Source organism: Cebus imitator, unplaced genomic scaffold (assembly GCF_001604975.1).
Source record: "Cebus imitator isolate Cc_AM_T3 unplaced genomic scaffold, Cebus_imitator-1.0 Scaffold148, whole genome shotgun sequence".
NCBI classification, from domain to species: Eukaryota; Metazoa; Chordata; class Mammalia; order Primates; family Cebidae; genus Cebus; species Cebus imitator.
In genome coordinates this window covers 402,040-414,847 of record NW_016107463.1, presented here as the reverse complement: position 1 = coordinate 414,847, position 12,808 = coordinate 402,040, and the positions used below count along the sequence as shown (strand labels likewise).

General features: G+C 45.5%; 1 protein-coding gene across 2 annotated transcripts in view; it reads right to left on the bottom strand.

The window, feature by feature from the left end:
- The window catches only part of PITPNC1 (phosphatidylinositol transfer protein cytoplasmic 1), a 324,051-nt gene that overhangs the window by 142,428 nt on the left and 168,815 nt on the right, over positions 1–12,808 (bottom strand). For both annotated transcript variants that reach the window (XM_017542838.2, XM_017542836.2), the window contains exon 3: positions 465–553. In XM_017542838.2, the coding sequence (XP_017398327.1) occupies positions 465–553 (89 nt within the window). The remainder of the gene's footprint in view (positions 1–464; positions 554–12,808) is intronic.

The following is a 12,808-nucleotide window of genomic DNA, read 5'->3' as shown; positions in this document are numbered from 1 at the left end:
TTTGACACGGAGTCTCATTGTGTCGCCCTGCCAGGCTGGTGTGCAGTGGCACAAGCTTGGCTCACTGCAACCTCCGTTTCCCCATGTTGGCCAGGCTGGTCTCAAACTCCTGACCTCAAGTAATCCACCTGCCTCGGCCTTCCAAAGTGCTGGGATTACAGGAGTGAGTCACTGCGCCCAGCTCAGCCCTCCATAATCTATTTATTGTAATTCTAAGAGGGAAGATAGAATGGCTTAGCTTAACCCCCCCCCTCCCCCCGTCACCTGCCATCTCTGTGTCTCAGTGTTAGGAGAAGTACTCATGACCTACAGGTTAAAAAAAAAAAAAAAAAAAAAAGGAGAGGGATACTCCGGGCTCCCACAAGGCCCTGCTTGGATAATCAACCATAAATCAATGAAATTCCACTACACTATGTCCTTGCATTTACTACATGTGGCATATGGGTGTACTCAGGACTACTTACCTGTAATTGTGTAGGGATAATAGTTCCAAGCCTTCTCTGTAACATAAAATATTTTGGGGACGACAGCTCTAGCCCAACCAGGCAGTTTGCTAAGAGAAAAGAAAAAAAAAAAAGAATTAGCGTCTGTTCAGAGTCTTACCACCCTATCTTTCTGGATCGAATGCTGGAGAAATCAGGAGAGTTCTGGGGCATCTCTTTTTCTCTGCAGCTACCCTTTTCTCAGCTCTCTGGTCTTTGCCGTAGTTAATTGCTTCCCATGCATATTCAAGTGCTCTCAAAATGTGTGAAGGCAGCAGGCTACAGCCTGGTGGGGGACTCCATCAGACTGTCAGCCTGTCCTCTTTGGATCTGCAAAAACTTGTGAATTCAGGGTCTGACGGGTTCCATATTTGGAGGGGTCGGCCAGCCTGACCTTTGTCTCCTAGGAGGGGTATCGTGGAATGTTTAAGCCCAAACATCGGCAGGGAGAAGCTAATTTTGGAGACAGACTTCAGCCTAAGCAGTGCATATGAGTGACCTTTTGAAAATGGACGAAAGCAACAGAGAGCGCAACTTAGACACAGGAAGAGTAACAAAATACAATTATAGCGGGTTGAATTGTGTCTGCCCCAAAAGATACATCCACAATCTTAACCTCCAGTAACTGTGAATGTGACCTGCTTTGAAAATAGGCTCTTTGTAGATGTAATTAAGTTAAAGATCACAAGATGAAATCCTTCCGGATTTAGGGTAAGCCCTAACTCCAATGACTGGTATCCTTCTAAAAGAAAGGAGAAAGAGATTTGAAACTCAGAGACACGCCGAGGGGAAGGCCATGTGGGGACAGAGGCAGAGACGGGAGTGACGTTGCTGCAGGCCAAGGAACGTGAGGAGATGGGACAGAGGCAGGGGACAGACTCTCAGTTTCCCCGGAAGGAAACGATACTGCCAACCCCTTGATTTCGGGTTTCCGGCCCCCTGAACTGCTAGAGGATACATTTGTGCCGTGTTCAGCTATCTAGTTTGCAGCAATTTGTTTTGGAAAGTTATTAGAAAGCCCATAAAATGGTGCAGTCATTCCTCTGGAGCAGCCATTTGCAGAAAACAAATCCCCAAAGGCACAGGTCCCAGGGTCTTTTGCAAACCAAAAACCAATGAAGTTTTATTTTTCTTCAAAGGCAAACCTTAGAGAACAGTGCAGCCCTCAGCTAATTCCTTAAACATTATATTGAAATATATAATATTTCTATTCCTTAAGATACATCTGCATGATTTCATTTCTATTCCAGCCCAATAACCAAGGGTTTCTGTCCTTCCAGAGGCTACCACTTGATTCTTTCCTACTCTGGGGCCTATAGCTAAGTGTCTGGGACGCTCATGTCTAGCAGTCGATCCAGGAAGATGACGTAAACCCCCAGCTCCTTAGGGCTGCATGTTGGCAATAAGAAACATCAAGAAGCAGTTTTGAAGCCGGGCACAGTGGCTCATGCCTGTAATTCTAGCACTTTGGGAGGCTGAGGTGGGTGGATCACGAGGTCAGAAGTTCAAGACCAGCCTGGCCAACATGGTGAAAGCCCCATCTCTACTAAAAATACAAAAATTAGCCGGGTGTGGTGGTGGGCACCTGTGACCCCAGCTACTCAGGAGGCTGAGGCAGGAGAATTGCTGGAACCCGGGAGGCGGAGGTTGCAGTGAGCTAAGACTGCACCATTGCACTCCGGCCTGGGCAACAGAGTGAAACTCCATCTCAAAAAAAGAAAAAGAAAAGCAGTTTGGAATTCCAAGCTGATAGAACCAGGAAGTTGGAAGGGACATGGAGCTAACAGAATCCCAAGTCTCAAAATCCTCCTGGATGTGAAATCTAAATGACAATCAGAGCCCGTAAAATACTGTACCTGGCCCGTCTTTCCCAGTTGTTTCTCTTATTTCTGACAGCATCCAGGCCCGGCCTTTGAAAAGACAAAGATGGATTCTCAGTGGCTGGCCGGACCTAACCCATAGCTCCGGGCTGTTAATCAGGGTTGAAACAAACAGGAAAGCAAAGCTCCCCAGAAGTTGAGTGAGTGTTAGACAAAGACCCCTGCTCTCAGGAGGGCTGTGAGGAGTGAGTGAAGCAGTCTGATCTTTCACATAACAATTCTTGCCGCTCTAATGCAGAATTTTTCACTCCTATAAAATGCTCTCCGCAGTAACTGCTCATTTCCCTGACGTTCACACTGCTCAAAAGGATGGGGTTTTTATAGCTTTTGCAGATGATGTATTTCATCCATCACCGAAGTTGGAGTGCACCTCAGGTGACGCTGACAGTGGGAAAATTGCACTGGCTCATGTGCAGGAAATGGTCATGAGCAAAACTTTCCCTTGTTCCTTCCTGTTTGCCCTCACACCCCAGTGCAATGTGCCAATGGCTAGTGTGGGAAGATGTGGATTCTAGCGGCAGGCAGGTGATTTTCTTGTGCTTTTAATGGACTGACACAGGGTTGGAGAATCTCCCTCAAGGAAGCAAGGCACTATTTTTTGTTTGTTTGTTTTTGTTTTTTGTAGAGATGGAGTTTCCCTTCTGTTACCCAGGCTGGAGTGCAATGGTGCGATCTCGGCTCACCGCAACCTCCGCCTCCTGGGTTCAGGCAATTCTCCTGCCTCAGCCTCCCAAGTAGCTGGGACTACAGGCACACGCCACCATGCCCAGCTAATCTTTGTATTTTTAGTAGAGACAGGGTTTCACCATGTTGACCAGGATGGTCTCGATCTCTTGACCTCGTGATCTACCCGCCTTGGCCTCCCAAAGTGCTGGGATTATAGGCGTGAACCACCGTGCCTGGCCGGCACTGTTTCGCTTAGACAAAGCACGCATGTCTCCCTAAGGTATTAAAGCCCATTCTCCACTGTCCTCTTGTGGGTAGGGGTTCCATCTACACTGCACCCCTCCTCAAGTTCCTCATGCACAGTAGTACTCTGGGGCCCAAGTACCTCCTCACCACATAATTCATTCCCTGTAACATTTTAAAAGCCTCCCAGCAGAGCCATACTCCTGAACAACCATCATTTTCTGGAAGGGAAGTGAAAATTATGGGCAATTTTCCATCCACGTCGAGACTTTTCCTATTTGTAAATGGCCCATCAGGACTCCAGATTCTAGAATCTATTTTAGCTGTTTCAGCCACCATCTTACACAGGACATACAGAATGGTAATCAATGACCTTTTCCATTGAGGTGGCCTAAAAAACCACAATCATTTAGTCAAGATGGCTGATATTTTATGGAACTCTTCTTTCTTTTTTGGGAGATGTCTTGCTCCATCTCCCGGGCTGGAGTGCAGTGGCGCAATCTTGGCTCACTGCAACCATCACCTCCTGGGTTCAAGCGATTCTCCTGCCTCAGCCTCCCGAGTAGCTGGGATTACAGGCATGTATCAGCACGCCCAGCTAATTTTTGTATTTTTTTTTTTGAGACAGAGTCTCACTCGTTTCCCAGGCTGGAGTGCAATGGCGCTATCTCGGCTCACTGCAACCTCCACCTTCCAGGGTCAAGCGATTCTCCTGCCTCAGCCTCCTGAGTAGCTGGGATTACAGGCATGTGCCACCATGCCTGGCCAATTTTTGTATTTTTAGTAGAGACAGGGTTTCTTCTTGTTGGTTGGGTTGGTCTCAAACTCTCAACCTCAGGTGATCCGCCCACCTTGGCCTCCTAAAGTGGTCGGATCACAGGCGTGACCACCACACTTGGCATTAATTTTTGTATTTTTAATAGAGGCAGGGTTTTGTCATGTTGACCAGGCTGATCTTGAACTCCTGACCTCAGGTGATCCGCCTGCCTCAGCCTCCTAAACTGCTGGGATTACTGGTGTCAGCCACCATGCCCGGCCTGGACTCTTCTAATTACTCTGGAAAGGAGGCTCCTTCTGGTAGTTTCCAGGCCAGGCACGAGAGGCATTTGCAACAAGTTCCATGATGCGCTATTTAAATATTTTTAAGCCACTAAGAGATCTTCTCTTAGCCCCCAGTTTCCCCAGAGCCCATCATTATTCGAATCATTTGTCTGAGAAAGTAAAATTTATTTTTCCCTGCAGCAATAATTTATCAGGGCCTGCAAAGGAAAATGGAATTAAATTAGTCGCCACTGTTGCTGTCACTTTCATGATGTATACTGTCACACAGCCTACAATTCCAAGAAAAAGTCTGTCACTCAAACTCACTCCCAAGTGCCAAACAAGAGCCTCTCTGCTAGAAAGGCAGCAAGTTTGCATCAAGTCTCCTTAGTCTATGGGCTAGGATCAAACCTCCCGATGGCCCATCTCACCAAGGCTCAGGCTTTAGAGACACTGGGGAAAAGGAGGGGCAAAATGATATCATAACCCATGTTGTATTTCCCCAGACGCTTTGTCAATGCTTCCCAAAGACAGACTTTTCAAAAGCTCTGGTTTCTTACTTTATGTATGTATGTATGTATGTATTTGAGAGGGAGGCTTCCTCTGTCACTCAGGCTGGAGGGCAGTGGCACAATCTCAGCTCACTGCAACCTCTGCCCCTCAAGTGCAAGCAATTCTCTCGCCTCAGCCTACCAAGTAGCTAGGATTACAAGCATGTGCCAATACGCCTGACTAATTTTTGTATTTGTAGTACTGTAGAGACAAGGTTTCACCATGTTAGCCAGGTTGGTCTCAAACTCCTGACCTCAAGTGATCCACCCACCTTGGCCTCCCAAAGTGCTGGGATTAAGGTGTGGGCTTCCACGCCTGCCTGGTTTCTTGCTTTTAAATGTTGGTATGAATAGAACATATCAATGACACAGCCAAGGGGTCAGCTCTTCTGGTTTGCCTGGCAGCTCCCTGGTTTTAACACTGAAAGCCCCACATGCCAGAAAAGCCCTCAGTTCCAGGCAAACTGGGATGGTTGGTCACCCTAGAGCAGGGGTTCTCACTAAAGGGAGATTTTGCATCCCCAGGAGACATTTGGCAATGTCTGGAGGTTTTCAGCTGTCTCAACAAAGGTAGGGTAGGGTGGGAGGTGCTACTGGCAACTACTGAGCAGAGGCCGAGGATGCGGCTCAACCTTCTCTGATGCACAGTACAGGACCCCACAGAAATAATGATCCAGCCCAAAGCATCAGCAGTAATAAGGTTGAAACCCTGGCAGATTGTCTCCCATCTCATACATTCCCTAAGGTTCCCGAAATCACAACTGACTTGATAAGAAGGTCCTGGGGCAGGTGTAATCTGAACTGGTCTCAGGTTAAGTGTGTTTACCTACTTCATAAAGAGCTTCTGGAGCAGAAACCGCAATCATTCCTCCATTAGAAGCTTCTGGTACTTTACAATCCATATGATCACAAAATTCCTCCTGGTGCCTAATCTCACACTGCAGTGTATGTTCACTTGGGATTTGCTCCGGGAGGATTTGAACATCATTAGGCCAAATGTTGTCTAAATGGAGTCTGATTTCATTTTCTCAACATACGTCAGAATGACGGCGGTCTTAACTAGAAATTTTGTTTTGTTCTTTTCTTTTCTCTCTTCTGGGACAGGGTCTCGCTCTGTTGCCCAGTGGTATGATCGTGCCTCACTGCAGCCTCGACTTTCTGGGCTTAAGTGATCCTCCTGCCTTGGCCTCCCCAGTAGTTGGGACTAAAGGCATGCACCACCATACCCAGCTAATTTTTAAATTTTCTTGTAGAGACAGCATCTCGCTGTGTTGCCCGGGCTGGTCTCAAACTCCTGGGCTCAAGTAATCCTCCTGCCTTGGCCTCCTGAAATGCTGGGATTACAGACATGAGCCAGTGTGCCCGGCCTTTACCATAACTTAAACATTCCCAGCAGAAAAGACAGTCCTGAGATTTTCTCCTAAACAGCATGCCTAAAACCTGCCATGTTCTGCACTTAGATTATGCTCAAATAACTGCAGCTCATTTTAAATAGCTACCTTCATATCCTCATTTCTCACAAGATAGTCCAGGAGGAATACACTGACCTTTTGTTTCCTTGTTGCACTGAAACTGCAATTGACATGTTTGATTCATAATCAATCGCCCCCATCCAGTTCTATGTGCAGTGATTTCTGGGGTCTTTAAATATCTTCTCCAGCTGCTCTGATTCATCTAGCTACTCTTCTAAGTGATTGTTCTGGCTGGTCTTTTAGCTGTGCTCTTAATGTAATTGTTTATATGGCAGTAGGGAAGTGAGCAGTTTCCGGACCAGAGCTATCACCTGTGGGAGGCAGGGTGAACGGGGCCTCCCCTGCAGGGACTGACCAGAAACCAAATTCCTTGAACTCCCTGAACTTGGACTCAGAAACCCCATTCCCGACCTCCCTAATTAAAAAGACAGTTTGTGTGAGGATTCTGGGAAAAGGGGGCTGCTTCCTGCAGGTTCATGAAAGGCTCTGCTTGGACAGCATCGGAGTCAAATGGCCAGTGTGCTGAGAAGCCCCTGGCGAGGCGACACACGATACACCATCATCCACTAGCAGTGAGGCAGAACCAAGGTGGAAAACCTCCTGGCTGGATGCTCTCTGAGATCCCAACCAGGCCTAAACATTCTGTTTCTACGATTTCCCACAGGAGCACAAGGGAGGAGGCCCCGCAGCATGAGAGTCCCTGGCATGCCCTTAAATACTGAGATCGGGACAGAACAGCATAGCATGGAGTGAAAGGTTGAAAGGAAGCACTTCATGTGCTCTATTATTTTCCATAGCACTTATCACCATATATATATATATAGATAGATATAGTCCCTATATATAAATAATATGTAATATAAATAAGTATATAGACTATATAAAGTTATATATACTAGATGATATACCATTCTTTATTATGGCTACTGTGCATTGTCACTTCCAACTGGAATGCAAGTCCCACCAAGGCAGAGATCTTTGTTTTGTTCACTATTGCAACCCAGCACCTAAAACAGTGCCTGATGCCCAGCAGGTGTTTCTCTCTGTGTCTGTGCGTATGTGTGTATATATATGTCTAGACTATGTGTCAAGTAACTTGCCCAGCTATTACTAGATAAGGAGCCATTTTTTGAACATGGCATAGGCATCATCTCATATATTTTGGTAAAAAAATAAATATAGCCCGGGCACAGTGGCTCACGCCTGTAATCCCAGCACTTTGGGAGGCTGAGGCGGGCAGATTACCTGAGGTCAGGCGTTTGAGACCAGCCTGGCCAACATGGTGAAACCCTGTCTCTACTAAAAATAAAAAAAATTAGCCAGGTGTGGTGGCATGCACCTGTAGTCCCAGTTACTCAGGAGGCTGTGGCAGGAGAATCACTTGAATCTGGGAGGTGGAGATTACAGTGAGTCAAGATGCACTGCACTCCAGCCTGGGTGACAGAGTGAGACTCCATCTCAAAAAAAATATATATATAAATATATATATGTGTGTGTGTGTGTGTGTGTGTGTGTGTGTGTGTAAATGATAGAGAGACCCATATTTTATGTTATGTTATGTTACTTACAGAGTCTGGCTCTGTCACCAAGGCTGGAATGCAATGATGCAATCTCAGCTCACTGCAATCTTCTCCTCCCAGGTTCAAGCAATTCTCATGCCTCAGCCTCCAGAGTAGCTAGGACTACAGGCATGCGCCACCACACCCGGTTAATTTTTGTATTTTTAGTATAGCTGGGGTTTCACCATGTTGGCCAGGCTGGTCTCAAACTACTGAAGTGATCTGCCTGCCTCAAGTGATCTGCCTGCCTCGGCCGCCTCCCAAAGTGCTGGGAGACCCATATTTTAGAAGCAGGGTCTCAACTCGCCCAGGTTGGAGTGCAGTGGTGTCATCACAGCTCCCTGCAACCCTGAACCCTTGGGCTCAAGCAGTCCTCCTGCCTCGGCCTCCTGAATAGCTACAACAACAGGAGTGTGCTACCATGCCTGCCTAGATTTTAAACTTCTTGTAGAGACAGAGTCCTACTGTGTTGCCCAGAGTCCTACTATGTTGTCCTACTATATTGTCTCGAACTCCTGACCTTAAGGGATCCTCCTGCCTCATCCTCCCAAAGTGTTGGGATTACAGGTGTGAACCACCATGCCTGGCTTCAATGAATATTTTTTGAATGAATGAAGATTGTCTTTGTATATCCAGAAGTTAATAACGACCATAGAGTCTTAGAAAAATAGCCTGAAAATGAGCTATTTGGTCAGAGTCTATGTCTCTGACTCTTTCTCGATCACCTATTGCCCGCGCAGTGGAATCTCCCAAAACCACACAAATTCTGGGCACTGAGCTTATTTTGGGGAAGATCTGGGAGAACAGGAAGCAGAAATGGGAAAGAGAGACCCAAGCTGTGACCGCCGGGTTCTACCAATGAAATGTTAGGTCAAAGGACCAGCTGGTAGCTTTGCATGTCCGGTTAAAAAAGGGTTCATGACTTAGGAAAGCTTTATCCTCTTCTACCCAAAGCCACCAGAGGCCAGGGGACATTGCCATGGAAGGCAAGGGCCAGGTAGCAGGAAAAATGTTCTCCTTCTGCATATCAATTCAGGCATTAGGCGGAATCACCTTTAGAAGCTGGCAACCCTCCCTGACTGGCAGCTGCCAGCACAGCCTAATTAATCCAGCAGCCGGGGTGGTGAAGAACATGACACTTCATGGCTGAAAAACAAGCCTAAAAATAGCCTCCAGTTTTTCTCCAATGCCCCTCTACCCCTGACCCCCATCCCCTCCTCTCCTGGGCTTTAGTGGGAAGGGATCTGAGAGATGCTAGAGATGAAGTGAAAATAAAAGGTGACAAAAGAAAAGTCCACCTTCATATGTTTCTGGGTGACAGGTTTTACTTAGAATCACTATTCTAGAATATGATTAGTATGCCCCCATTCCTTGGATACCAGTTGTAACCAGGATTTTTCAAGACGAGCCAAGACATACCACTTGCTTGTTTAACTGAACTGGATCAAAACCCAAGCACAGACCAGGCCCAGTGGCTCATGCCTGTAATCCCAGCACTTTGGGAGGCTGGGGCAGGTGGATCACCTGAGGTCAGGAGTTCAAGACCAGCCTGGCCAACATGGCGAAACTCCATCTCTACCAAAAATATAAAAATTTGCCCGGCGTGGAGGCAGGTGCCTGTAATCCCAGCTACTTGGGAGGCTGAGGTGGAAGATTCACTTGAACCTGGGAGGCAGACATTGCAGTAAGCCAAGATTGTACCACTGTATTCCTGCCCCTGGGTCACAGAGTGAGACTCCATCTTGGGGGAAAAAAAAAAAAGCCCAATCACAACTACCAAGTGTATTATTGTATTAGTAGTAATGTAAATGTACTAATGCATGAGTACTCATATACCAAATAGATTAGGCAACCATTACAATGTGCTATGTATCAACAGTGTGCTAGATGCCGTAGGAGGGGCCAGAGGATGAAGCAACCCCACAATCTCTGGGAAATGAGAGGCATATATTAAAAGGGCGGATGGCATTTTCAAAGGACATTAGATCCAATTAAAAAATTGGCAAAGGAACAGGCATTTCTCCAAAGAAGATACACAAATGGCCAATGAATGCATGAAGAGACGCTCGACATCATTAGTCATTAGAGCAATGCAAATAAAAACGACGAGATACCACTTCATACCCACTAGGATGGCTATCATCAAAAAGACAGACAAAGCAAGTGTCGGTGATTACGTGCAAAAATTGGAGTCCTATTGCATTGCTGGTGGGAATATGAAACAGCGCAGCCACTTTGGAAAACAGTTTAGCAGTTCCTTTCTCCCATTCACTGGTAGCCCAGGGCTTGGTCTGGGAACCCAATGGGACACTTGTGTTTGGGATGTTGGAACAAGTGATGGAAAGAAAAAAGGGACAATTCAGATCCACCCAGGGCAGCTGTGGTGCTGATGGCTGCAGGCAGCAGAGGTGGGGGGCGGTGGGGGCAGAATGAAGCCATCTGGTTCTGCTTAAAGATAGTTGTCATCATGGGGCTGTTGATTTCTGCCCACTCTTAAGCCTCCAGATGAGCCTGAGGGCTTCTAACATCTTTCCATGAAATGTCCTTTCTGTTCAAGAGACTCAGTTTCTCTTGCTGGCAACTGTGGACCTTGACTGCTAAAGCCTCACGCCTCCTTTTGGGCCCATCTCCTGCTCATCCCCCACAGACGACATAACCACCAGCCGAGGCGGACCAGTGGTCGATAGACGGATGTTTACGCTGTCTTAGCTTAGTGATAATAATTATTGTTGACTCTAACTCCCCTCTGAGCAACTTTCTCATTTCCACATTAACTGGAGAGTAGGCTCTGATTACACAGGCTTTGAATATTTCCAATGCCTCTCATAATTACTGTGGGTAATCAATAAGGCAGTTTCTGAATGTGGTTTGGCTTTCCATACAGATAGATGTAAGGAAGAGAATCCACTCACTACGCCAGCTCATGCGTTCAGGTCCATAGGTCAATGATATTTCTCTGTGTAAATTATTAAATGGGCACTGGGAACATCTTAGTTGCGGCCAGTCTGACTGTCAGGACCCACACCTCTGTGGATTTATGAAAATGCTGAAATCAAATGGCCTTGGACCCTACCTTGATCAGAAGGCAAGAACCATGATCATGGCTTATTCCTTAAGGGGTTCTCTCCAATGCCTGCACAATGTGTTGTACGTGGTACATTTCAGCAAACATTCTTCAATGAATTACAACTCTGAAGCAGCCCCACCCACAAGGCAGTCGGTGACTTGTACATGTAGATCTTGAGTCACCTTGAGATGGCTCTAGGTTGTGACGATTAAATAATGGATTCGGTTTTCTTTTATGATTATGGGGATTTATCTAATTCATATTCTGTCCATGTTTCTCTCTTGATAAATCATAATCTCTCTGGTTCTAAAATATGCATCCATACTCTACCAAATACACCAAGAACTTTTTAAAATTATGAAATGGTGGACCTAGTTTCGAATGGTGCAAGTGGAACAAAAAATATTTCTTTTCCTGGGCCTCTTTGGTTACTCATGTATGCTGGAGGAGAATCGGGACAATCAATGTCTGATACATAGTTTGAGTATAGAAAGTTGCGGTTGAAAAGGATCTTCCAGGTTGTCTAGCTTAACCAGCCTCCCAATATGTTCAACCGCCTATTAGATGTTTGAATCTTCTTCAGGACACCCTGACGAACAGGGTCTTACTCTTGCTGAAACACCGGTGTCCAGCACAGTAAAATCCACTATAAGGCACTGTATGGCATTCCGAGATGGTTTGTGTGTTTGGAAATTTCTTCCTTAACCTGAGCCTAAGTCTTTCTCCTGGCATTCCTACCCACGGATCTTGGTCCCATTCGTCCTGCTAAGCAAGGTCCTATGGCATACACAGGTCTGATTCTTCCCCATCTAATGGCACCATGATACACCCAAGTCAAGCTCTTCCACGTTAAATATCCTTGGTTTCTTCAGTCATTTTTCCTATCACTTGAGTTTCTAGTTCTTGAGTTACTAGATATAGTTTGTCTATATCCATTTTAAAGTGTGCCATTTAGGAACAGACAAAAATATTCCAAGTGTGTTCTGACTAGTGGAAAATTGGGCAAGATTATCAAGTACATGATTTTAGATATTTTACTCTACTTTTATTGAAGCAGTTGAAGAATAATGTTTGCAGCTGTATACCTATTACATACACACTCAAAAATTATTGTGTGTGTGTGTGTCTATATATATATGTATAATTGCTTCATGTTGAATTATCAACTAAAATCACTGTATTTCTTTCAAACAGGCCATTGCAAAGTTATCAATGTTTCATCTCACACTTATACAATTTATATTTTGGGATCCAAAGATAAAACCATATACTTGCCTCTATTTAATTTCATCTTGATAGAAAACCGCCTGTAATTCTAAACTACTGAAGTTTTTCTGAATTCTCACTCAGTCTTTTATTTTATTTATTTTTATGTTTACTATTATTTTTTGAGACAGAGTCTTACTCTGTCATCCAGGCTGGAGTGCAATGGGTGCAGTCTTGGCTCTCTGCAACCTCTGCCTCCCAGGCTCAAGTGATTCTCCCGCCTTAGCCTCCTGAGTAGCTGGGATTAAAGGCACCTGCCGCCACTGCTGGCTAATTTTTGTATTTTAGCAGACAAGCTTTCACCATGTTGGCCAGGGTGGTCTCAAACTCCTGACCGCAAGTGATCCATCTGCCTGAGCCTCCCAACATGTGGGATTACAGGTGTGAGCCATCACAATCAGCCCCTAGTCAGTCTTTTTAAGTTACCATCCTTCTTGGCTGTGGGTGTCTCAAGGGTATGGAAAGGACGCTTTCTAGATATATATATTTTTTTATTATACATATTCTGCTTATGTAAAAAACACCAAGGGATGTTCCGGGGGAACATTTCCTTTTTTTTTTTTTTTTTTTTTTTTTTTTTT